General features: G+C 39.2%; 1 protein-coding gene across 3 annotated transcripts in view; it reads left to right on the forward strand.

Moving 5' to 3' along the window:
* Positions 1-24,600, forward strand: part of GOSR1 (golgi SNAP receptor complex member 1) — a 31,582-nt gene that overhangs the window by 180 nt on the left and 6,802 nt on the right. Inside the window, exons 2-7 of one of the 3 annotated variants that reach the window (XM_055718209.1) lie at positions 383-497; positions 2,196-2,283; positions 2,497-2,604; positions 3,739-3,830; positions 4,016-4,090; positions 19,479-19,508. In XM_055718209.1, the coding sequence (XP_055574184.1) occupies positions 383-497; positions 2,196-2,283; positions 2,497-2,604; positions 3,739-3,830; positions 4,016-4,090; positions 19,479-19,508 (508 nt within the window). The remainder of the gene's footprint in view (positions 1-382; positions 498-2,195; positions 2,284-2,496; positions 2,605-3,738; positions 3,831-4,015; positions 4,091-19,478; positions 19,509-24,600) is intronic. The other 2 variants (XM_055718219.1, XM_055718225.1) reach the window with 2 other exon arrangements.

The raw sequence follows: 24,600 nt of genomic DNA on the forward strand, positions 1-24,600 counted from the left end.
CTCCTAGGGCACGGTCCGGCCGGGACCGCTGCCGGGGCTCTCTCTGGACTGGCGGTACCCCCGCCGGCCCCTCAGCCATGAGGCGGCGGCTCCCGGCCGAGCCCCGCCGCGGGAGGCCCCGCGCTGAGGGAGGCGCCACCCGGCGCTGGGCCCTCCCGGCCGTGTGGGCCAGGGCCTGTGGGTGGGTGTTCAGCCGTGCCCTCGCCGTCAGCGCGGGTGCTGCCCCGTCTGTGAGGGCCCCCGCTCTCTGGGGGGTTCCCCTCTGTGGGGCGGGGGGTGCCGGCTCTGCTGGGAGGCGACCCCCGAAAACGCGCCCCCCCCCAGGCCTGGGGCCCCCGCGCTGGTCTGTGACTTGTCCCCCGCTCTTGGCCGCCCCGTGCAGATCTCAGGAAGCAGGCGAGGCAGCTGGAGAACGAGCTGGACCTCAAACTGGTCTCCTTCAGCAAACTCTGCACCAGCTACAGCAGCACCCGAGACGGAAGGCGCGACAGGTATAGGTACTAGCCCATTTCTTTACGTTTTAAACGCTGCTTCTGGTCCTCGGTTCTTTTTTATCATTTACTTGGTGCTAGTTCCACCTGTGGCTTTTACGCTTAGCCTCTTAAGAGGTTGGTTTCGGCATTTCTTGGTGCTGTGACACTGCTGTTGCTCTTGATGCGATATTGAGTGATACTGGCACATGAGTCAGGTGTGTGGGCTGTGGTGGAGCATATATATCACCAAGGGAAGCTGAATTTAAACTTCAGTCTGTAACTGTGGGGTTAACGTGTGAACCAACGATAGGGCTTTTTAATGTTTGCTACGTTGGCTGACTTTCCAGTTTTTCTTGTGTATTTAACTAGCAGGAGGTTTTCAGGGATTTCAGGATGAGGGGACTTTAGCCTTACACCTCCCAGGTGGGCTGGTGTGGTATTTGTGATCCCTGTTTTGATATTAAGGGAACTGGAGCGATGAGCAGCTGTGACTGATTCAAGGTTGGACCAGGGGACTAGCCCTTGGCTACCTGTTTCTTCCTGGCTTTCTCCTAAGATGAGTAGTAATGGTAATATAGATATATATATGTATATGAACCAGATAAATACATACATATGTCCGTATATACAAATACTTTTTGTTCACTTTAGACAGATTCACATTTGACTCAAGAAATTAATGTGATAAAACTTTTTGAGTCTAGTTTATGGGCTGGAGTTGAGGTCTTCCCTGCAGTTCCACAGCACTAATTATCAACTTCTCTGTCCCTGTGCACAACCTTTAAAAACTGCCATTCTTTCCTTACTAACTGTGGGTGCCAACACTCTGTATCAGCTGTGAGTGTGACTACTGTATGTATGTATGTTAATATTTTTACTTATCTCATTATTGAATCCATTTTGAACGTTTTCCATGAATTTCTGGTTCTGGAAGCCTGGAAACACCTCAAGAATAATCATGTTACCCATGGATCAGAGTCCTAGTCTCTTATTTCTGGCTCTGTGCTGTTACTTGCTATGTAATCTAATTGTTTTAATTATTTTTGCCATTCTATGCAAAAATTACTTCTCTTACTCTACTTATGGTAGATTATGAAAGCAATGAGTAGTCTCTGAAAGGTATTAGTTGTCATACTTCTGCAGGTTGGCATACCCTGTGTTGTGCTTCTGTTGCTTAGATATGACTTTTCACTGTGGTTTTTTTTTAATCTTTAAAGGCATATAGGGAAAGTATACTGTATGAAACTGTAATTGTAATAAATTGTGTGGTTTGTATTGCTCTGTGTGACACTTGACTGCTTTAATAGGTCAGTGGGTTGCCCTGACTCTGTGTTATTAACGTGTAATTATGTAGTTGGTTTAACATGCTAATAGTGCAGTGCTCTGTCCTGCCAATAAATAAATAAATTGAGCGTAAAAGTTTGGGAGAGAAGGGCATTGGTACTAGACACATGCTGGTAGTAGACAAGTTTTTGGTGTCAGGCATGTCTTGGAAGATATGGAGAGGCTATATTTCCGCCATGTGATACTATGTCGTTAGCTCATATAAGAGTTAAAGGCATGTATGATAGGAAAATGTAATTTTTCTGAGTTTAATTCATATCTCTGGGAAACCTGAGTAGTGGAGTTTGCTAACACCTAACACTAGTGTTTCTTATTTCTTGCATTTGTGAAAAGATGATGTGTTTTGCAGTAACTGCTCCTCCTCTTTTTTTTCCTTAGTTCTGACACAACTCCTCTCTTAAATGGATCAAGCCAGGACAGAATGTTTGAGACCATGGCTGTGGAGATTGAACAACTTCTGGGAAAGGTAACTCAAGTTACTGTGGGTTTACTTCAGCATCTAGGTAATACTGCGGTACAAGTTTCTGTGATGAATGTTAGGAAATACTAGCGTGGGTGTTAGGTGAGTGTTTCTGTACATATGCACCTGTCATTAAAGCTGCTCCTTCAAATTATGCGTTGTAACTTTCTTGCAAGAATAAGCTGTTTCATGTTTTTGAGTTGTTTTTTCTTCCTCTAGCTTACTGGAATAAATGACAAAATGGCAGAATACACAAATAGTGCAGGAGTCCCGTCCCTGAATGCTGCGCTGATGCATACGTTACAGCGTCACAGAGACATATTGCAGGTAACAAACACATGTCCTCCTTGCTTTTATTTTGTTGAGTTGTTTGGAATAATTAGTAGCAGTGCTGGTATCACAGCATGTTTTAATGTCTTGCCAGAAGATTTAAATGCCACCGATCCCATCTCACTTTCCTTCTCTTCAGACACCACAATTAGTGAACTTGAGTTGAAAAAATAGCATTTTTTATGTCACACTGGTGACTAGTACCTAACTAAGAACAGTAAAGCGTGCTATCTTATTGTGTAGGTGTGTTTTATATAGCAGAAGGGGAAAGTTACTGTAATAAATTACCTTGTCTGTGTGGTCTGTCACGTAGCAACATGAGAGGGAACATCAAGCTTAAGAAAATAACAGTTGTAAAACCATCTAAACTGCTAAAAGTAGTTGAAGGAAATGTGAAGGCCAAAGCTGATAATTAGTGTTATAAATCAACCATGCTTCAAACTGGTGATGCTTTTGTGGCATAGTAATGTTAAAAATGCATGTTTTAGTTGGCTGGTCATGTACAGTTTGATTATCTGTTTTGTGTCTGTGCAATACACAATGTAAAAAGCATAGTGTTTTGTACAGGCCATAGCATTTATATGAAAAAGAATTTTTACAATGGTTTTGGTTCCCAGTTAAATTGGTTTTTGAGAAGTATTAGCTGCCTAAGTGTTTTCAGATGTAAAATTGCAACGTCAACATTAAAAAATAAATTAAGAAGTCTTCATTGTTCAAAAAAGACTTTTTTTTCATCTGGTGTAACTTAAATAAATCCAAGAACATCTTTACCACAGCGAATAAGCAGGTTTTACTAGGGTTTCTGATTCAACCAGTGATGGGAAATTCTAACACAAAATGGTAATTAATCAGAAAGGTGAAAATATATGTGATTGGGGAGGAATTACAATGGATTTCCCTCTGTGACTTTAGCTGTAGCTATCAAAAGTTAGCAACTCCTGTAAAAGCAGTGAGGTTTAAGAATACTTCGCATTAACTTCCAAGCATTTTTGATGTTCATTTCATAAGTTGTTCTGCACTATGTATTAGAGAACAGTTAACATTTTAAAAGGTGGTTGCATCTTACGTGAGTGTATTATGGTGTTAAATTGATCTCAGAATCCTAATTTTGGAATAATTGTGTTATTACAGGATTATACGCACGAATTCCACAAAACCAAAGCGAACTTCTTAGCAATACGAGAAAGGGAGAATCTGTTGGGATCAGTACGAAAAGATATTGAGTAAGTTGTATTGTTTGTTATAGCAACGGGATGGGACTGTCCTCTGAGGGAGGAGGTGGAAACCCACCTGTAGGAGAATACTCAGCACAGCTTATTCATCTGTGCTCAGCATACAGCAAAAAAAGTTACTGCTTGAATTCACAGCTCTTACCGAGATTATGTTTTCTTTTGTCATTGGGTTTTAGATCATATAAAAGTGGGTCTGGCGTGAATAATAGAAGAACAGAACTATTCCTGAAGGAACACGAACACCTTCGAAAGTAGGTGTCATTTGTTACTTATGTTGGAGGTGCCTAACTTTTCTGGAGGGTGAAACATTCTTAATTTCAAGTATGTGTGAAAGCGTTGTTTGTAGATACATATGTCTGCAATGAATGCCTTGCATAATCTATCCTGTGACAGTGCTGCTACTTACGCAGCTGGGGAAACATTTAGTGCTGCTGACTGTGCAGTACATATAGTAGGTAGTACTCATGGTAGTTTTCAGTGATTTTGACTTTTGGATCTTGCCAACACTAAGTGATATCTGTGTATTGTCTTCAGTGGGCTTTTGCAATTCACTTGTGACTCACACATGGTGCTTGGCACCCTGTCATAAGTAGATGCCTTTATGGTATACTGACTGGGATAAGGGTTAAAAAGCAAAACAGAAAGTCCCACTGGCTTAGCTGTTCTTCCCCTTCTTTTATTCGTCAGTCAGACAGAAGAACCTTTCTTTCCTTTTGTCTTTACTGGGTAAGTGGGAAAGGGGATGGACGAGACTAATCCCAAAATTACCCGTGCACTTAAATATTTGCCAGTTGATCGTAGTTTATTGGCTGAGATAACAAGCAAAATGGAAAGCACTTTCTTCTGATTCCAGTTGCAGAAAGGGCGTTAGATTATGAGTAGCTGCCTTGTGCGTTCCTGGTTCAGCAAAAGCAGCACACTCGGGTAGAAGAGCGCTGGAAGGTTCATGTTTAAATTTTAGGTAGTTACGAAGTAGCACTGATTTTCCTGCCTCTGTGTTGACTGTAGTCATGCTACGCATCAGTCTTGCACAAGAGGGCAGGCTTTCACTTGAAATAAATAAATAAAAAATTTACCTGTGGCTTTTTCAAATGTGCTTTCTTAAAGAGAACTTAAACTTCTATCTAGAACTGCATAAAAAGCTTTTACAGGAAATTAAAACCAAATTTTTTGATTGTGGCTTACCACCACTTCATCCTCAATTTTCTTTGGTATCTTTAAAACTTAGAAATTAATTGATTTAAAGCTTGAATTACAACTTTTGTTAGGTTGAATTTATTAATAAACATACATGATCAGGTAATGTAAAGTTTCTGGGAAAAAACCCTTAATCTTACTGTTATGGAGGTGAATGTTACCTGAAATGTTGTGCTTTGAAGCATCACTGTCAGTTAATCTGAGTAAACCTGATTCTTTCTAGATGTTGTGTTTGGGGTTTGTGGTTTGCTTTGGTTTTTTTGTTGGGGGGTGGTAAATACTTTTATGCATTTGGCATTTTGTTAAAGAAGGCTGCGTTATTTCTGGAGTGGTAAAATATACTTCTAAGAAACTGACATTCCTCTGAGTGCGCTGTTTTGAAAAGCTTGAAACAATGAAAAGAGGAAAACTTAAACCATTTTGTAAACATAATCTGGCAGATACATCTTCAGAATTTGAGCCTAGTGTTTGTTGAGGCATTGATTGCTTTGATCTCTTTAAACATGCTAAACTCTCCGATACGTTTTTAGGTTAAAATTGCATGAGAAATACAGTTAAATAAGGCACTCTCAGGAGCAGTTAAATCATCTTCTAGATGATTATTTGAAATTGTGAAGTATTAAAAGAAAAAAAACCCATGACACTGAGAATAAGAAAACAAGAAGTAAGTGTGAGTTGGGAATCTTTAGGAAACAGGGCTAGAACTAATCATGGAATACTACTGCAAGGTAGAGATAACTCTAAGGTGTATGAAGAAATCTGGTGTAGAAGTAGAAGACAACCTTGGCGAGGAATCAAAGCTTGCAAGAAATTGAAAACTTTTGAATTGAGAATCAGTAAGAGATACTGGCAGAGGAAATTATTAAAGAGTTTCAACATATTTGTCTTCAGAGAAAGCAGTTAACGAGCTATTAATGCCAAAAAGCTGTAAAAGCTAGCAAAAGAAATCACCAAGAGCTGGCAGATTACACGAAACATACTCCTAGGATAAGCTGACAAACTTTGTGTGATTTGATGCTGAATATTTGCAGTGGAGTAAACCATGGTGCTAGATTGATGGAACTACGTGATGAATGTATATACCTCGGCACAAAGACACAACAGTAAAAATACCAGTGTATTTTTAGCAAAGTTGTGAAACCTGTGAATAGAGCTTGAAAAATGGAGATGGGAACGTAAACTTTGCAAGTGTATTATTATATGCTGCAAAGTAATGAAATTATGGTGCAGGCGTTATATATTTGTATCAAATATTAGAGCGTTCACTTGGTCTTGACCCTTCTTAATTTATGGTATTAAGTACTTTAACCTATTACATATTTATTCCATGATCTGATAATGGAGAGTGTATGAGCTATTACCCCACTACGGAGTACCAGACTTGTCTGTCAGCCTTTTTCTTTGTGCATGACCATGTGGAACAGGATAAGCGGAAACTTGAATTTACTTTTGGCGGCGTTTTCCGTGAATGCTCTTTAAAAAGCCTGCTGGCAGCCCTAGGCAGTATTGTTTATGGTGGTACCTCACTTGGGAGTAAGAAGACTGGAGCCAGAAACCTCTTATCTGGAAGGGACTTTGGAGAGAAGCTGAACCTCTGCCTTTTTCTTTTTCTGTCATATTGTGAATGTCACTTGTTCTGGAAGAAAAACGAAGGAGAATCTGTCTGAATTTTACATGTGAAGGTAATTGTAAAAAAGGAGGGAAAGTAAAAAAATCTGCAAGTACAGAATTTTGATGAATAAAAGGATCCAACTTATATTAAGCACCAAGGGGATTGCAACAGCTGAAGCACTGTGCAAACCCTAGCATTGCCTGTAATACATAAACCTGCTATCCATTAAGCCATGAGGATCGTGCATCCATTTGGATTCACCACACTGGGTGGGGCTGGCTGCTGTGTCAGTGCTGCTGGCACGAGTCTGTTGTGCACTTTCACGTTAGGATCACAGTGCTGCCAGGGCAGCGCTCGGGCTGGGGCATGCGGGGCTCCGCGCTGCTGCACCCCTGTTCTGGGAGGCTTGGAGAAAGCATATTGTGGTGTTCTCTCTTCAGCTGAAAGCTTTGCTGCTGGTTCAATTCATTCTATAAATCAGTTGATTCTGAGCTTTATTGGGAAAGGAGGTTTGTCAAGAAATGTTATTGACTGTGGATAGGAGGCGTAAAGTTTCCAAGTTGCTCAGTTTCTTCCTTAACTTCTATACAGATAATTCAAGGATAGTTTTACCTACCTCTGGAGAGAATTTTTTAATAAAAGTTTTAACACCTGTTAATTAAAATGAGGCTGGAAGACAGGTATTGTCAAATATCAATGCCCTGTTAATATTTTTACCTAATACCTCAGATCTTTTGGCATGTCAGATGCTTAAAGTACCACCAAATCTGGCATGGTCGTGGTTGCAATTGATTTTTGAATGCTTGTTTTCTTGGGTCTGTGCCATTCACTAAAGGTGTTTTTCTCATCTGTTCTGTTCATATGCTTTTGGCTAGGGAGGTAAACAAGTCATCCTTTTTCTTGTAATACTGTTTTCCATCTAAAGAAGACAATTTTGATGAATAGATCTAGCTTAGCATTTTAAAAACTGTTCTGAAAAGTGCTGCCTCAGAGGAAAGAGTCCTGTGAACTTAGTGTTTGCCCTGAGAAATTCTGCAGTTACTGGTGAGTTATAGTCTTTAAGTCAGCAAAGAAGGGACTAATGTGTTTGATTAAATTTGCAATATCGCATCTGTATGCAAGTGAAAATTTCCCTCGTGTTAGTACCTGCATTGTCTGTGAATCACATCATATCAGGTGATACCAATGAATTTGTGTAAAAATTGATGAAAGCTTCCAAGGTTTAGATAGAAATTAGAGATTTTATTTTCTATGATGAATTCCTTGTAAAACTAGTGAAAACTAGACTGCTTAGACCGCTTGTCCTTTTCCAAAAGAAGTGGCTGGTGGTGAAGCAGGTGCTGGTGCAGATACCATTAGCTGTGTTTATCTGGTAAAAACATTTTCAGCTGAAGAGTATCAGGTGTGAGTGATGCAGGTAGACGAGATGAACCTGCTCAAAGTGTTCAGGCTAGCTGAGGGCTTGAAACACCCCTGTGTGCCTTTGTTTAGCATTGGGAACAGGGTAGGGGTACCAGAGTAGGTGGATGAGAAACTTTGAAGGAGGAAAGGAGAGCAAACAAATCAGAGGGATGTGTTCTGGGTGTGGAAGAGAAAAGAAGAGTAAGAGAAGTGAGCAAAAGAAATAACGGGAATCTGCAGCAGTTGTGTAATGGTGCCATTAATAATACATACCTGATTCATGGAAATAATTAGGATAAATTAATGTTTGTGCAGTACTTCATGTATGTGAAGTACTCTGGAGTACTAAGTATTTTTATTACTATTATTATAGCATTTCATTTTTCAGCAGAACTATTTCAAATTTCCTGTTGTTGTTTGGGCAGAAATGGCCACATTCAGTAGAGAATAATCACCGGGAAACTGCTTTCAAACTTTGTTCGTAATACAGTCCAGATCTTAATAGAGGGGGTGACTTATTGACTGTTTTTCCTCTAAATACTGATGTTGCTTACAAATTTTCACTTCAGTACTGATTTACACAGAAAAGTCAGCCTAATGAGATGCAGAGACATCTTGCAGAGTTTTTGATTACAGGTGTGTTGATTTTCTGAGTGAAAAGCTACCAGTTTTCTGCCTTAATTTAATTTCCTTTTCTTTCATTATCCTGGTTCTCTGCATTGCACACTGATTTCCATTCACTGTGCTGTTGGTGCACAGGTTCCTGTGGATTTCAGTGGACCTTCAGTACTGGATTAAAACCAGGGAATTGCTGTTGTCTCCCCATCCATCCGCTCCCTTGCCTCCAGTTGCAGGGGGAGGACAGGCAGATGCCTGAGCAGTAACTGCTCCGGCTGACACATTGTTTGCCACTGCATCTCCTTCATCTTCTCTTGGAAAGAAAGAGACTGTAGAAAAAACAGCTAATTCACCAATTCTTTTTGCCTTCCCAAGGTGGTTGGGGAAACAGCAGGGAGGGAGGAGTGTGATGAGCATCTTCCCTGGGTGCCTGCTGGCTGCCTGCTCTGCAGTCTCAGAACTGCTGAGTTCCACTTTAGTCAGGCCCAGTAAGGTGTTTTTTTTTTTCTTTTTTAATTGCAAAGCTCGCCTGTAAATTAAACTTGGTGGTTGTTTGTGTCAAAGCAGAATGCAGTGTTCTTGTTGCTCCGTTCTCTTAATTTAAATACAGATTTTAACTGAAGCAGCACTTGATAATGAGTAATATTATTTGTTTTGTAGCAGTTATGAAAAAAACCAGATCTGCTCTGAAGGGACAATACATGCTCTCCATGGCCTTCGTTTGGACTGTTTGCCAAGAAGCACCGAGTACGATTTAATTTGGCGACAGAGTTGCTGTGCAGTAGTGATGGAAGGCTGCAGCACTCTGTCTGTTGAAGTGGAAGACACAGTGCAAGGAGAGATTGTGTGATCTAGGTTAAAATGTTTCTCTGCTGGCCATTAATTGCAAGAGCTCTGGCAATGGTGTGTCACTATGTTCCCAAATACTGTTGACTTACTTTCTTCATTTCTGGAGTAAGGAAGTTTGGGAAACTATTGCATTAAAAGTGTGACCTGGTGCCTCAGCTAGCCTGTCAGGATGACTGTGGGAATTACCTTGCTGACTGGCTTACCATTTAAAGTCCGTAACACAGACTTTTTGGGAGCAGCAGCGCATATAAAATGGTTTTCAAAGAAGGGATTTTAACAAAGCAGGATTTTTGGTATCGCAAAAGCTTACTTAAAGATGCACAACAACATGTGCTGTAATCCTGTTTCAAAATATGATTCTATTTTTTCTTTCTGCTCTGTCTCCTATTGCCGTAGAGTTTTCTCAATTGCAGTTATGCATCAGGGAGTCCTTTCTTTAGCCTAACCTCTGCATGGGATTGAACAAATTTTACCTCCAGGCCTGCTGGCAGAACCTCTGTCTCTTGAAGATGCATGGCAGAACGACTCAAAGCCACTTCATAAGTGGCTGCATCAGCTCCCCTTTAACAGTCCCAGACTGAATACAAACATAATCATGTACTTAACTGCAACACCAGACTGAGCACAACTTATCTGTTTTCTCATTTTAATAGTAAATACTGCTCAATGAGGGAGACAGTTCATGTCTTCTGGAAAAAAAGAAGCTTCGCTGCTTGTTATGTGACTAATTATGTGACTGCATGAGCAACTTATTGAAGTAGTTTAATGATAATTTGGGGAGGTTCAAAGCTTGCAGGCAATGAAGAAAGATGCTCTCCTGGGTATTGTTATTATTTATAAATAACTTAATAAAAGAACATGAAAATCATCCAAGCACTTCAGGATTTAAAAGAGGTTCTACCTTTAAAAATAGCTTGAGCTTCATTAGAGTTAAGTCAACTAGTGCTTTTCATCTTCCTGTGCTCTATTTAGGACTTAAAAAACCAAACCTACCCCAAAACACTAAACCAAATGTTATATTCCTCTCACAAGGTTTATTTGCATGCTTTCCTTATAGTTTGGTTTGAAAAATACTGTAATCAGTGATTTCCCTGACATTGATGACCGTTGTGGTATTTTTATACCTCAGTATGTCTAAAATGAATGATATTTGAAGAAAGGCGGGGGGGACAGGGCACACCAAACAAACGAAAAAAAAACAACAAACCCACCACACACATGCACAAAATTTAATCTGGGACTTCCTTTTTAACTTCCAGTACAAAATTGCATTATCCAGGTGACAAAGGATGGGATCACACAGGTGTTAGCGCTAAACCTCAAACTCATTGTTTGCTTTTCATCTGTATAAAATGTGAAGGTTTATGCATGAACTTCAATGTACCCACTGGGAAAGAGGCTACCGAAACTATCCTAGGTCTTTATGGCTCTCTGCAGAAACTGAGGAACAAACCCTCGCAATGTAGTGTGAAAGATTGCTTGAACGTGTCACGGAAGAAGAGTGGCTGGGACTAAAACTCAGCTCTGGTTCTTGGTTCTGGGCTTTACCTCAGGAGCAACACTATGCCCTTGATTTGGGGAGAGGGAGGGATGTAAAACCAGACTTCAGACTTCAGAGCTCTGTGTTTGCTTCTGAAGTTTCTTGCTCGTTTCAGAAATAAACAAGTCAGTGCATGTTTTATTTGTTTTTAGCTTTCCTTTCAACACCATTTCTTAACTAGGACAGCTTCCCAGCCCCCCCACCCCAAGGTCTGTATTGAAATTAGGACTTTGACAAGTACTGAAATCCTTCTTACATGGGTTGGTTTGGAAAAGTAGGTGCATCTTTTGAACAGAATCAACGATTATGGAGTTTGATAGAACTTTTGTGGAATCTGAGAATCACTTACTCTAATGAGGCATGTCTTTTTTTTTTGTCAGTGTGGCTGTGTAGTGTACTTCATTCTTCTTTAAGGTCAGAAGTGCTTGCTCATTATTTGCTATTGGAACCTCCAGTAAAAACAAGCTGTTGAATTTCATTTGGTGTGTATGGATACGTTAAATAGTGATTATTTCCATTTTTCTCAAATGCGGAGTGTACCTGTGGAAAGTTATCACGTTACTGTATAAATATCATTCTTGAGTTTATTTAATTTGAACTTCAGTACTAATGCATCAGAATGAGGTTCTTATCATTCTTGGCTGCTGAATGGTAGGCGATGCAGATATCTTAGTGTGTTGCTTTACCAGTGGTTTGATAAAAAGCATCGACTACCATCTGCTGAGGATAGATACTTTCTATCAAATCTATGATGGGAAGCAGAACTAGATCCAAATTCCCACTAAAGCATGCCTATTTTAGCCTGATAATTCAATTTTGCTTAGAACCTTTCAAGTACCTTAGTTTTGTTGTCAAGTGAAAGATGCAGAGTGCTTTCCTCTCACTTGAGAGGCTTGTTTATATTGAGTATAGTCGCACTTCTGGAAGAATGCATCTTGTTCAGTCTTAGATGAAAAGACAAGCCTAAAAACACAGTGAAATTGGGTCGCAAGAAAAATGTCGAGATCTTCACCTGCTAATGAAGTGCATCCTGAATTTGGATTGCAGCTGGTTTAAATGTGATGTGTGCTTTAAATTTTGAACCACAGGTGTTCATTATGTTGTATAGTTAACTATGCAGTTTTAAGAATCATTTTCTTAAACTTAATAAACAGGCAGGTAGATAGTTGTAACATTAGGTACTTCGACCAAATCCTGGATGAAAGCCATATAGCTTTCTACATCTACCCAACAAACCCTCAAAACCGCAGCAGGTGAAAATACAGTTAGGAAGCAGAATGCATTTCTATCAGTGTGTATTTTAGGTTTCATACTAAATTAAAATTGGGTTGTCATCCTAGGGATAACTCTCACTTCATTTCTGTGTTAGCTTCACTGGAAATGAAAAAGATATTAATTACAAAGTTGTTTATGTGATGGGGTTCTTCTGGAACACGTTCACTCTTTTTGGTTACTTTAGGAGTGTGTGAGTAGTAGTACAATTGTTTTAGCTTTGTCTACCTTCAGTCAGAAGCCACTGAGCTAGAAAAGTGGCACAGTCTGTTTTGTTACCGTGCAGGTGTCTTTGTTGTACGTTGTGCATATACCTTGTCTGTGTGTGCCCAACAAATCAGTAACGGTAGGTTGTCTTGGTAGATCTCTTTTTTCAACAGATCACTGTTGCATATCAAAGGCTGTGTTGCTTGGTTTTCAGTGTTTTTCCTTCTAGTTAGAGTTATGATCCAAATTATATGTTTTAAACCAGAGGAAATAATGAAAACGGCACTCCTGCTGAATGCTAGTTCTGCAGGCAGCATGTAAAATTTGAGGAAATGCCGATATAGTCCATTAGTAAGTTACTGGAATTGTTCTGACAGTTGTGGTTACTGATAATGACTTACTGTAAGGCCTGCCCTTCTCAGTTCATTTAACTTTGTTCCTATGGGTAATATGGAGCAATTATATGGGAGGGTCAATCTATCCAGGAACTTTCACAACCATGAATAGAGAGCCTCTAGAAACCTCATGATGTGGCTGGTGGTGCCATCCTGGCATTGGGTTTGTGCTTACTAATAGGCAACCAGCCGCTGCACTTCATTTGGACGATAGGAGCTGTTTTCATTTTAAGATTTTAACTGCATTCTTTGGGTAAACTGTATACTGCAGATTATTGGGAAGGCTCTTATTTCCATATAGATTTGCTTTAAAGGAAGAAGTATTGCTGTTGCTCGCCCTCTTGGGACCCTTAAACATCAGGCACTCTCCCCAGTAGTCTTTTCTATTTGCCAAAGAGCTTTCTTGGCTAACTCCTCCTTTTGCAGAAACATTTCTTTCACTCTGTTGATAATTCCCAGACAAGTCCATGGAGTTCAGTGGAGGAGCAGACTGTACCCTTTGGAAATCCAGGAGAAACAACCTGTTGGTGTTCTCAGACCTGTGAAGGTAGATCACTGTGTTCAGGGATCTCCCCGCAAAGGGGAAGCACCCCTTGGTATTTGCTTACATCTGTTAAATTTTTCTTTATACTTGAGTTAAACTAACCTTTTCATTGGTTATGGTGCACATATAGACATGTTTACAGATGTTAGGTAGCTGCAAAGAAGCTTATCTTATGTTAGCTTATCTTAAGTTCAAATTGTTGGAATTGGTAAGCTGTCAAGCTACTTATTTAGTGATGGAGCTAGGAGTCTAATTTTTAGTGAATTTTATGTCATAGGATTTCGGGTTGGAGGGAGTAGTTTTCATCAGTTTATTTTCCTGGAAATCCTTTGGCAGATTCTTTCCTCTGGTGAAAAGCATGCCTCTTGCATGTTTTGTTTTGTTTTTTTTCTTTTCTTTCTCATATACAAAGTACGTGTAAACCATCTGGAAAGAAATTCAACACCAAATAACGTTGGCTAACTCCTGCCTAGAGCAATGGATTATGTTCCATGCCTTTCATTCTAGATTTAACAGACTGCTTGTATTGATTAAAAGCAATGTGATATCATGATGTTGCGCTTTTTTTCTTTTCCAACTGTTCCTCGTTCTTATTGGAAGTGATTGGTGTCAGACCCCCCAGTACAGTGATCTGCAGAAATAAGCTAGTTCGCTTGTTCAGAGTTTGTAGGTGTGATGTTTGTTGTTAATAACGTATTGCTCCTTTGGAGCAAATCTGTACGTTGACTTAATGCTCAAGTTTCTGCTGTTTTTTATGTTAATATTGTTGTGGGCTCTTATTTAATTTTTCCTACTGCAACAGAAAGTGTGAAAACATTGCATCTCCTTAGCATCCAGATTTATGCTTTAATTAACGTATAAAGGGAACCCACAAAAGACACAGTTTGTGTTGGTATTTGAACCTTTCTCTGCTTTCAGAATGGTTCCTATGGGCAAACTGTTCATCCCTGAAAATGCCCATTTTACCTCACGTCTTTGGTTTTGGCCAGCTAGCTCTTCTGCTGGCCATCACACACGTAAGATGTGTGCTTTGTAGCTGAATACATTCCCTTTCCTCCCTGTGCTGTTGCACTCTGTGCATTCAGACAGGTGCTACTTCTGCTTTTCGATGAAAACACAGGAGCCAGTTTGGTGGTGTCTGCAGCCCTCAATTATATAAATTTTCTCTCTTTGAGCGTTTTATACTCTAGGTATGTTTGTCTTGCCATGCTCTTGTGTTGGTTCTCAGTCAAGGAGTAGGCTTCTACACCAATTTTTGTCTTCATTAGCAATTGGAGAGACTGTCCAAACTAGCTAAGCAGCTCTGGTGGAATTCACTCTTTCTTTGACGCTAAGCTGAATCAAGCTTGAGACAAGTCTTACAAAATTGGGAATATCTTGGGTTTTTATCACAGAAAAAAAAGTGTTCTGCTTGACATTCTTCTACTTCAGCTTTTAAAGAGCTTAATGATCTGATTTTTTTAGATTGTAAGGTACGTTGATGGCAAGCAGGAAAGATGAGTTGGAGCTGGGGTTTTTTTTCGTGTGTGTGCACGGTGTTTCTTTCACTTGTGAGTTAGGAATGAGTATTATGATGGCAATAACTGTATAAGTCTGATTTTGCTTCATCATAATCTGTATTTTGTATTAGAGTATCAAGTATGTTTTGCAATATTTGCATTCTTGGAAGCTCCACGTTGCCTAGTGATCCAGGACTATGAAAATATGAAAGATTTATTGCAGGCAGTCTGAGAGAGCTGAGACTAGTGATTGATCTTGCAATTAGAGAAAGAACAAAGTAAAATTATTATTTCTGTAATTATTCTTTATGAAAGTAAGAAAATAGTTATCAAGTGCTGTATTAGTTTATTCTATAGGGTTTTTTCCTAATCCTTTTACGTTATTATTTGTGATAATATTGCTCTTGATTTCATCTGATGGGTTTAAAGGGCATTGTGAAATGAGTTGTGTGCAGATGAGGCTTCCTGCTGAATCTTGTTTCTCTGACAAGTGCTTGTGGTGAGTATCTAGCTAGTAAGTCAGCAGCAAAACCTATGGATATGGGAGAAGCCCAGTCCTCACCTAAGTAATCATCTACGTTACTGAATTTTAACTACTGGCATGGAGATTTGCTTTGAAAAAGCGAAGAACAGAAAATGTTTCCTTTAGTTGTAAAAGCTTGATGTGATGGGCAGGCTTCTTTGCTATCCTAGAAGCATATTTCACTTAATTTTTCCTTTGAATTAATTTACCTGTCTCCATATTTAAATGACAAACTGCACAATCTTTTTTGAAGACAGCACTTGCACAGAGGCCTGATTACTTCATATGCATGACTGCTACTGTTGGATTTGTGCCATTTATTACAGTAGGTGATTGCCTCAGCAGCTTTCAACATTTCTTTCGTGTGTTATTTTTAAATGGCTTTGTCAAAGTGCCATCTGTCTGGACAGGTGAAAATGCATAGCTTATTGAAACAGATGGAAAATCGGATTAATGTTGCCCAGAACCATTCTTTGCTTGCTTGGATGTTCATAAGGTAATGTCCACTGGATTTGTAGTCTTTGCTTGGAAAGCAGAAGAGCAAAGTAAAGAGATATTTTTTTTTTTATTATTAAAGAGCCTCTTGTTGTAGAGTTTTGAATCTGTAAGTGAGGCAAAATTACCTCTTTCAATGTTATTTTTTTGTTCTGCCAAACATTGAAATTAACTTTATTCATAATTGTGGGAACGACTTCTATTTGTATAAACCAGGTTATTAATAGTCAGAGATGTGCAGATTTCCCTTGGGTCTCAGGTCCCTGCTGTACTTCGTGTTCCTGATGTTCCTTAGATCTGACTGTTATTTTCTGTGGTTGTAAACTGTAAAATGATGAAACAACTGCTTGCGTCTGTTTGGGTGTCACTGTAAGTGAACATTACAATCTGTGTTTGCCAAGAACTTTGAAAGACTTTAAGAGATGCTGTATGAGTGTGTGTTACTGCTTTTAGAAAAGCCTCTGGCATCTGCTTAAAGTGAACTGTTGCAGGAAGTACTAAAGGGAACTCGGAGGGATTCTGATGCACAGACTTTTACCATCAAATGTTCCTGCTCATACTGCCTTTACCAAAATTGCCGTGTATGTCATTGCCATTTTCTGCCGGAGTTTGGTCACCTGCTGGAGACTTGCAAGTAGAGAGATTTTTGGAAATCCTCTTGGGACCATCAAAAGATGATGCTTCTTGGGGTGGGAACAACATACTGGGAGTTGTATTTAGTAAATCTGTATGCTTTCAAGCTATTTATTTGAGAGTAGAAGAGTTAGTTCAGCTGGCCCTTACCTATACATCGGTCATTCTGGAGAAAATTCATATCCATCTCATCCTTTTAAAGGGTTGGGGTGACCTCTGTGTAAGTTGAGAAACATCGACCTTGTGACTTCAGGTGCTGGTTTCAGATGTCCCTATGTGTTGGCATTTGTGTCTAATGTCCGTGTTTGTTGGTATTGAGAACTGTTTATTATTAGGTTTATTCATTTTTATTCACTTCTGCCTGTCATCATTTTGCAGGTAGCTATGTTTCCAGGGTTTATTTTTAGATGGGTATATATATACATACATGCATATATAAAAAAAATGCCGTATAATTGAATCTGAGGCTTTTAAATACTTTTTCTGTTTATGTCTTTGATTAAGTAAGAAAACTGCCTAACTACAGCTTTCTCTAACATAGAAAGCAGTTAGTGTCTCTGCTGCAAACTGGCAAGCCTAATTTTTGTGCTCTGAAAACCGTGGAGAACATCCTAGTTCACTTAAGGTCTCTGAATGTGTTCAACTTCCCTGTCATCTTCAGTTCGTTAACATGAAAATACTCTAATTTCATCAGTTAAATAGACAGAGAGCTGGTAATGCTGGTGATGAATTTTCCAGAGTAGGGGTTTTTTTTAATAGGACTATTCTAGCAATGTTTTGTTTCACAGAATTTATATAAGTGCAACTTATTTACAGATAGGCTCCTGACATCTTTGTTGTTAATAAATTAAAGAGAAAAAATTAAACCTTTTTAAAAACTATGGGTTCTTGTGCACCATTCTTGCTTTTCAGACTGTTTTCTGATGGCTTTGCAGTTTATTCTTATTATGCACTGCCCACAGAATACACTTGTCTGTTATGAGACTGACTATGTATGAAAGGCACATTTGCAGCTGAATTTTGTATCTTTGAGAATCAGCAATTACAGAAATCTTTAATGCATCACTTTTCTGTTCTGCTTGCCTTGGGGACATTATCAGATGCTGTGAGACTTGAGACTGCTTACATCATTTTGTGTACATAGCTGTAGTGTTTTACTTCTCTGTGCCAGTGGTAATAAATACCACACAGTGAATGAAAATGGTTTTATTTGATTAAACCGGTGTACTTGCAACTGATGTGAATCTTTGGAGTGTGGCTTTGTTTTGGGAGCAGAAAGAAGTGTTCCTGTTCCAGCGTTTTCAGTGTTTGCTGCCCCAGTTGAGTCCCTCTCAACTTAAAACCAGGCAAAGTATTTTTAGTGCTCTGTGTGCTTGGACTAGACTGAAATAGCAACCTTCATGTTTTCACTCCTCTTCACAGACAAATAAGGACGTTCCGTCAGCATCTCCCTGCCCCCCCCCCCCCCCCCCCCGAAGCAGTTTACACATGTGTGTGCATGCTGCACAACGTTCTCCTTCACATGCCTCCAGCTGGAGGTGGTGGTGGGATTTCCAAAATTTCTGTGGGTAGAAGAAAAGTTCCAAATCGAGCAGCTCAGGCTGAGTCAGAGGCAGAACTGTACTGCGCCAGAGGCTGTTGATACCTTCCCCTCCTGAGGTGGCAAAACACTTGGAACAGGGAGGATGGAAGATGAAAACGGTCATGCCTTTTCAGTGTCTGCTAGTCCTTTTAGTTTAGCAGCAATAAACTCTGTTTTAATACTGGAAGCAATATCCAGTATGGCATAAAACTTCTTCCTGTCAGATTAATTTCCCCCTTAAACTGCAAACTCACTCCCCCCGCCCTATTTCTAGAAGAGTTTGTGTAAATGCAGTTGTAGGGACGTATCGTTGTTTCCACAGTACAGGAAGCAGGGATGCGGTCACCTATTGTATGCCAGCGTTATGTTTGAGATGCTGATTGCTGTAATGAGATGTGTTTTCCTGGGATTTCATAATTGGCTGTAAAACAGTGATTAAAAACCTGCCTGTAAGAAGTTGAATATAGAAAAAGAAATTGCTTAAGTCTTCTGAGGGTCTTGTTTGTCATCTTAATCTCGCATATCCATTTTTAAAATGAAACGTTCTCTCTGTGGTGCTGTATTTTAGGCTGTTCTTTTCCTAGTGATGCTCATAGAAACTCAATTAAAGTGTGGCAGTGAGAGGGAAGGAGCACGTATTATCCAGGTCTTTCTCTTACAGTTGGTGTATATTCTGTTTCCCATAAGCATTGCTTAATCCTCATTCAACTAGTATTACTATAGGAAGAATTTGCCTCGTTAACCACCATAAAACAGTGTTTGGTAAACTAGCTCTGAAGCAGTGTTTTGAGGTGTTATTACCTGGAACCAAGTCTCGGCCTTTATTGTTAATTAAGTTTTCTGAGGGGATGGGCAGGGATGACCAGGACTAAAAAGCAATACAATTAGGTACTTCCTTCTGTAATGCTCCTTTCCAAACTGTTCTGGGCACCTGGAACATACTGGACTCAGTTAACATTAATTAGCCACGAATCATGAAGCCCATTCTCCTCTTTCTGTCTTCTCAGTGCTTTCTGTGTTCTCCTGAGCATCTGCTCTAGCATACCATTAGGAAACACTGCTCCAGAGGACACTATGTGCATCGTCTCCAAAGACACTCATTATATATACACCAAATCTATGTAGTTGCAAAAAATTTCAGCATCCTGAAATGAGACATTCTGAGGGCAAATTTGTTAAGGCTTGTATTATGGCGATCATTGACTTCATAATCTAAAATAATACTTAGTGCTTCTTATTTTTGTAACTTCCTTTTTTTCTTTTGGCTTTCAGCTCAGATCGACTGATAGAAGAAACAATAAGGTAGGAATTAACTTAGTAATTTTCATTATTTTCTGTACAGTCAATACTTGAATTGTGTCTAAAGATATCAGTCATTTTATTTGTACAATAACTATTGTTAACAACTCGTAAGCAGTATTACAATGAAGTTGTGGTAGGTTTTGGGGGTGTTTTGCTGTACGATGTTGACGTAATGGTGTTCCTTAAATATTTTATTCATCCTAGTTTAGAAAATTTGCATTTCTGTTGAAAGGTAAATAGCCCCTACAAAAACGGAGGGCATGATTGAGCAGAGTGACTCTTGGGTTGAGCTGTTGAGGGCTATTCCAGTAGCCAAGCTGTTTCCTCTCACAGTGACACTCTTCTACAACACAATTTTCTGTAATCCTTCAATGTATCAGCACCCTAGTGTGCAGCTGATACAGGTAAGGGCTTTTACCACAAAGCCTTGAGAGGTTGTTGCTGTTGTATAGTTATTTCTCTTTTGGGTTTTTTACATAGTTTGAATACTTGAGTGATACCTTTTCTAACTGATCCAGAAATTTTAGAACCGTAGTATCTTAAATCACTTCTATCATCTGTGCCCTTCCCTATCTTCCATTGAACTCTGGGATTTTGCAAACCAATAATTCAGAGTGCCCAGCTTAATGGTTTTAAATTTTAGATTATTGCTTTAAAAAAAAAGGGAGGGGAAGAAAGAAAGCAAGATAAGCTTTCAGATAATGCATGTACTGGCATAAGTGATCAAGAAGAGTAATTAGAGGTGCAGCAAGGCTCTATGTCCATTAAGGGCTGGCTAGCTTAAGTACACACAGTGGGCTCAGTATAATTAACATGCTGGAAGAATGTGTTAAACCACATTAATGTGCAGTGATGAACCAGAAGTGGTCAGTGCAATAATGTCTGAAAATGTGGATATAATCTGACTACAGCCTCATAAAGATACTTGCCAAACTTAGCACCATTATTGTGAATATTTGTTTTATTTTGGGCCCTAATCCTTTCCTGATTAAAACCCCTCTCCTTTATTGCCATGCTTGTAGACAGACTTTCCGTCTTGTTAAAATGCTCAACATTTGTTGAATGTCTCGCTTGCTGCCACTTCAGTAACTGGAGTATTAAACAGCATATGGTGATTTATTAAGCTTAATATCCTGCAAAACGACTTGTATTTTATCATTTGAGCGCTTCGCCTGGCCTCTTCATTATGTGTCGTCAGAAAGGCTGAAAGTATGTGTGTGATGAACCTCTGTGCCATCTGTGCAGGGAGCATAGCCGTGGTAAACTGGAGCTCAGAACAAGGCAGCTACCTGAGTACTCCCCCAGGTTCCTTTGTCCGTTTGGAGCCTACTCAGAAGTTCCGTGTTGTCATCAGTAGGTGTCCCAACTGGTTTACAACTACTTTGAGTTTCATTTGCATGAACTGCAGTCCTGTGGTTGACTGCAAGTTGACTATCTCTGCAAGTAGCTGCTTCTCATGCAGCAACCCCTAACCACATGGCTTGGGTCAGAGCTCCTCGGTGCTGTTTACGGGAAGTGTTCCTTCTGTTAATAAATGAACTTTTGATTTTTAAGAGGCTGGATTTCAGCACTCCTTGTTGCACCATTTATTATCTATAGTAAATGAGCTTCTTGTTGTAGTTGTTGCCAAAAATGTTCTGCGTTTCTTTTTGTAGAAAAATAGCTTGTTTAATAACTACATTGAGCAGGAAATGTAATTTCATCTATATCATCTTCATTTAGTCCCAACTCTGAAACCAGGGCGAATTTTTTGTTGTACTCTTTTTCTTGTTACCAGATAGAAATTTACCCAACTTCCGATAATCAATGGCTTTATCTGTTGTTAACCAAGGAAAAGGGGGAATTGTGCAGGGAAAGCTGCCTGAACGCAGGTTCCTTTAGTGAACTGAGATGCAATCAGCGTATTCTGACTACTAGTACTGCCCTGTCTTCAAGGTTTACATCTGCTCTAGTTCATTACTCATTTGGATGTGATTCAGGAAATCAAGAAATCGCTTTTTATTTAGGGGTTGTTATTAAGCAGTGATTCTAAACACTGGAAAGCATTTCTCTGTGCATGCAGAGGCTTTTGGTGCCAAGCTGTGTAGTGGTGACCCCATTGCTGGGACTGTACAGTTAGCACTAATTCTGAAATCCTTGCTCTGACTTGCTGTAGAGAAGAGAACCGAAGAAGCGCAGAGCCTGACTCTTCCTGTGTGCGGTTCCTCCGTGGGCGCAAACATACGTGCAAGAGAATATATGGGCACCTAAGCTGAAATGATTTAGTAACTAAAGCGATGAGTAGGGCTGTCATTCCAGCTGTTTTGGTAGTACTAAACTTTTGATCAATTTTTAAATTAATTACATTACATAGGTTCTTTACTGCAGCATATTTCTTTCCAGAAATGAGTGGGATGTGATACTTGGTGCTGCAGTTCTTCTGGAACAGTGTTCATTTCTCTTGGCCAGATTTAAATAGAAGCATAGATTTTGCTTAATATGTTTGGTGTTCTCGAGTTTTCATTTTCAAACATTATCACTTTTCCAAAATAGCAAACTATTTATTTCTTGCTTTCCAACAACTTATATTTTTAGGTTGGCTCAGTTTGAATTTTTTTTATAGTCTTGCATGTACAGTGTGACAAGTTTTTAGGATTTTATTGTAATACTGTTTCTGAAGCCTGACGCGGGCTGGTTTGTCAGAGTTTTTATATTAATGGATTGGACTATTCCATTTCCATTCTGAAGCCAGACCAAACCCAGAGATTAATTTTTTTTATTGTCTCTTTATGCATTTGGGGCATTTTTTTAGGTAATAATTAGGATTTAATAAAAGGGAAACATTCACTTGCATTGAATTTTGACTTTACAGAACAGAATGAGTTAGATTTTGAGTCTTAGCTCTTTTCAAAAGAGCTTTGCCAGAGTGTCCAGACAAAATCACTTCCAGTTCTGGGAAAGTGTTCCTTTTCTTTTCATCTCTGGTTTGATCAAAAGACACAACAGTCTTTAATTTGAAAGAGTGTGTGTGTGTACGTATGTGTATATACACACACGTGCGTATTTATAGATATGAATATATATCTAATATGTATATGCAAAGAATAAGTGATATAATCAGAAAAAGTTATCAATTTAAAACTAGAGCTTGCATTTCTATGCAGGGTCACAGAGTCCATTCCCTTAATCATAGATGTTGTCATGAATTTAAACGTGCAAGTATGATTCATAGAGTACAAAACGAAGCAGAAGTTCCAGTAATACATTACTTATTTGATTTTTAAAAACATGTCTTGTTCCTTTAGAGCTTTGTTTTAGTTCTGCATCAATGTAGATTTGACTGAGCTGTCTCAATGGATGAAGCAAGGAGTTGACTTTTTGGTATGTTTCGCTTGATAATATGCTCAATGTATGTGACTGCTATGTGGGGTGAAAACTCCTGACAGCTTAAACATTTGTCTAGGTAAAACACTTCCAAGCAGCATTAAAAGTGTATCTCTGTATGTTAGACTAGCTTGGCTGCGATAATGGCTGGAAGCATTTATTATTCTGTACTTTTTCATGCCAGTGACAACTGAAAACTGTACAAATATCAGTTTTACTTCTGAAGAGAAATTGGGTTGTTTGCACGTCCACAGCACTAACTGAACATTCAAGGACAAACTTCATATGTAAGTGAAATTTTGAGGAAATATGGCTGCAAGCACAGGAATTTGAGATCCTCCTGCTGATTTGTGGAAAGGGTCTTTGTGGCTGTGACCTTGGGCTTACCTAGAAGAGATTTCTCCAGTAGTACCACGATCTTTAATGTTGTACTTCAGCAGTGCTTTAATAATAAATATAGAGAGCAGAATACCATCTGGTTTTAGAAACTTGGTTTACACCCAACTCTAGTAGTTCCAAGGCAGTGCAGCTTGGAATAGTTCATGCCCGTTTCCAAATGAAATGTTGCATCAGGGTCATCTTGATTCCAGGAAGAAGCTTTTAATCTTTTCTCGTAAATGTTGTGTAGAAGTTTCAGAACGTGAGAAAAAGGTATTCTTGATCTGGGGAGATTAGAGTGTCGAGTAACTAAATGGGGCCAATATTGTGAATGGGAAGAATATGATTAATTTTTCAGAAATTGTGTTTGTCAGTGAAGGAACGGCAACAGTAAGTCAGTGAGCATATGTTAGGGATGGGAATGAAACCAAAACTGTCTCATGAAGGATATGAGGAAGCTGCAATACTTGGACTGTACAAGACTAGGCTGTGGACTAGTCTCCAGGAGCTGCGTATTTTCTGGTAGTTCTTAAATTCAGTAGTCTCATTTACAGATATAAAGGCTTAGGTAAACCAGCTCATGTTTTGAGTAATCAAATTATACATGAAGAACGGTGCTTTTTACTTGCATTTTGACTTGTTAATGGTAGCTAGAATCCAGTTAAGCTTTTGTTCATGGATATCACAATTACATTTCATTACCAGACCGCAGCTTATTAAAAATGGTAATTGCTACAAATTTTTTTTTTCTTCATGGCTCTTCAGAAAAAAACCTACCCCATTCGAGTTAATTTTTTTCAAAATACTGGATAAAAGCAATGAAGACTGCTCCAGTCTTGTAATATGTAAACTTAAACAGTTACATATCCTGCCTTTTGATATGAAACAGACAGTTTCACTCATCAGCATTTAAAGCAGGAACCTTGTGTTCTGTAAGTCTGTAATAATTATTTCCAAAGGCATTTTGGAGGTGTCTCAGGAATGCTTTTTTCATTTCTGTAAATTAATGGATGCCTTAATGAGTCATTGGATGCATCTTATAAAAACATGTGGCTTAATTCAGGAGTGCTTTGAGAAATGCTGTATTAAGGCTTCATCTGGACAAGTATCAAGTCATTGTGGGGGTGTAAGATAAGAAGCTGTAGGTTACTGAGCAAGCTTTCCTGCGTACAGCTAGGAAATTGTATTTTTTTTCCAACTTGATTCCTAGTAATTCAAAACTTCCTGAGTGCTCTTCTCAATAGCAAATGGAATGTTTTTGCAAGTTTGTTGCTTTCTACTTTAGAGGACTAAAATACTTGTGTGTTGAATTGTAAATGTATGTAATCTTTCAAATGCCCTATCTTCTCAC

The sequence above is a fragment of the Falco cherrug genome, chromosome 1 (assembly GCF_023634085.1).
Source record: "Falco cherrug isolate bFalChe1 chromosome 1, bFalChe1.pri, whole genome shotgun sequence".
Taxonomy (NCBI): domain Eukaryota; kingdom Metazoa; phylum Chordata; class Aves; order Falconiformes; family Falconidae; genus Falco; species Falco cherrug.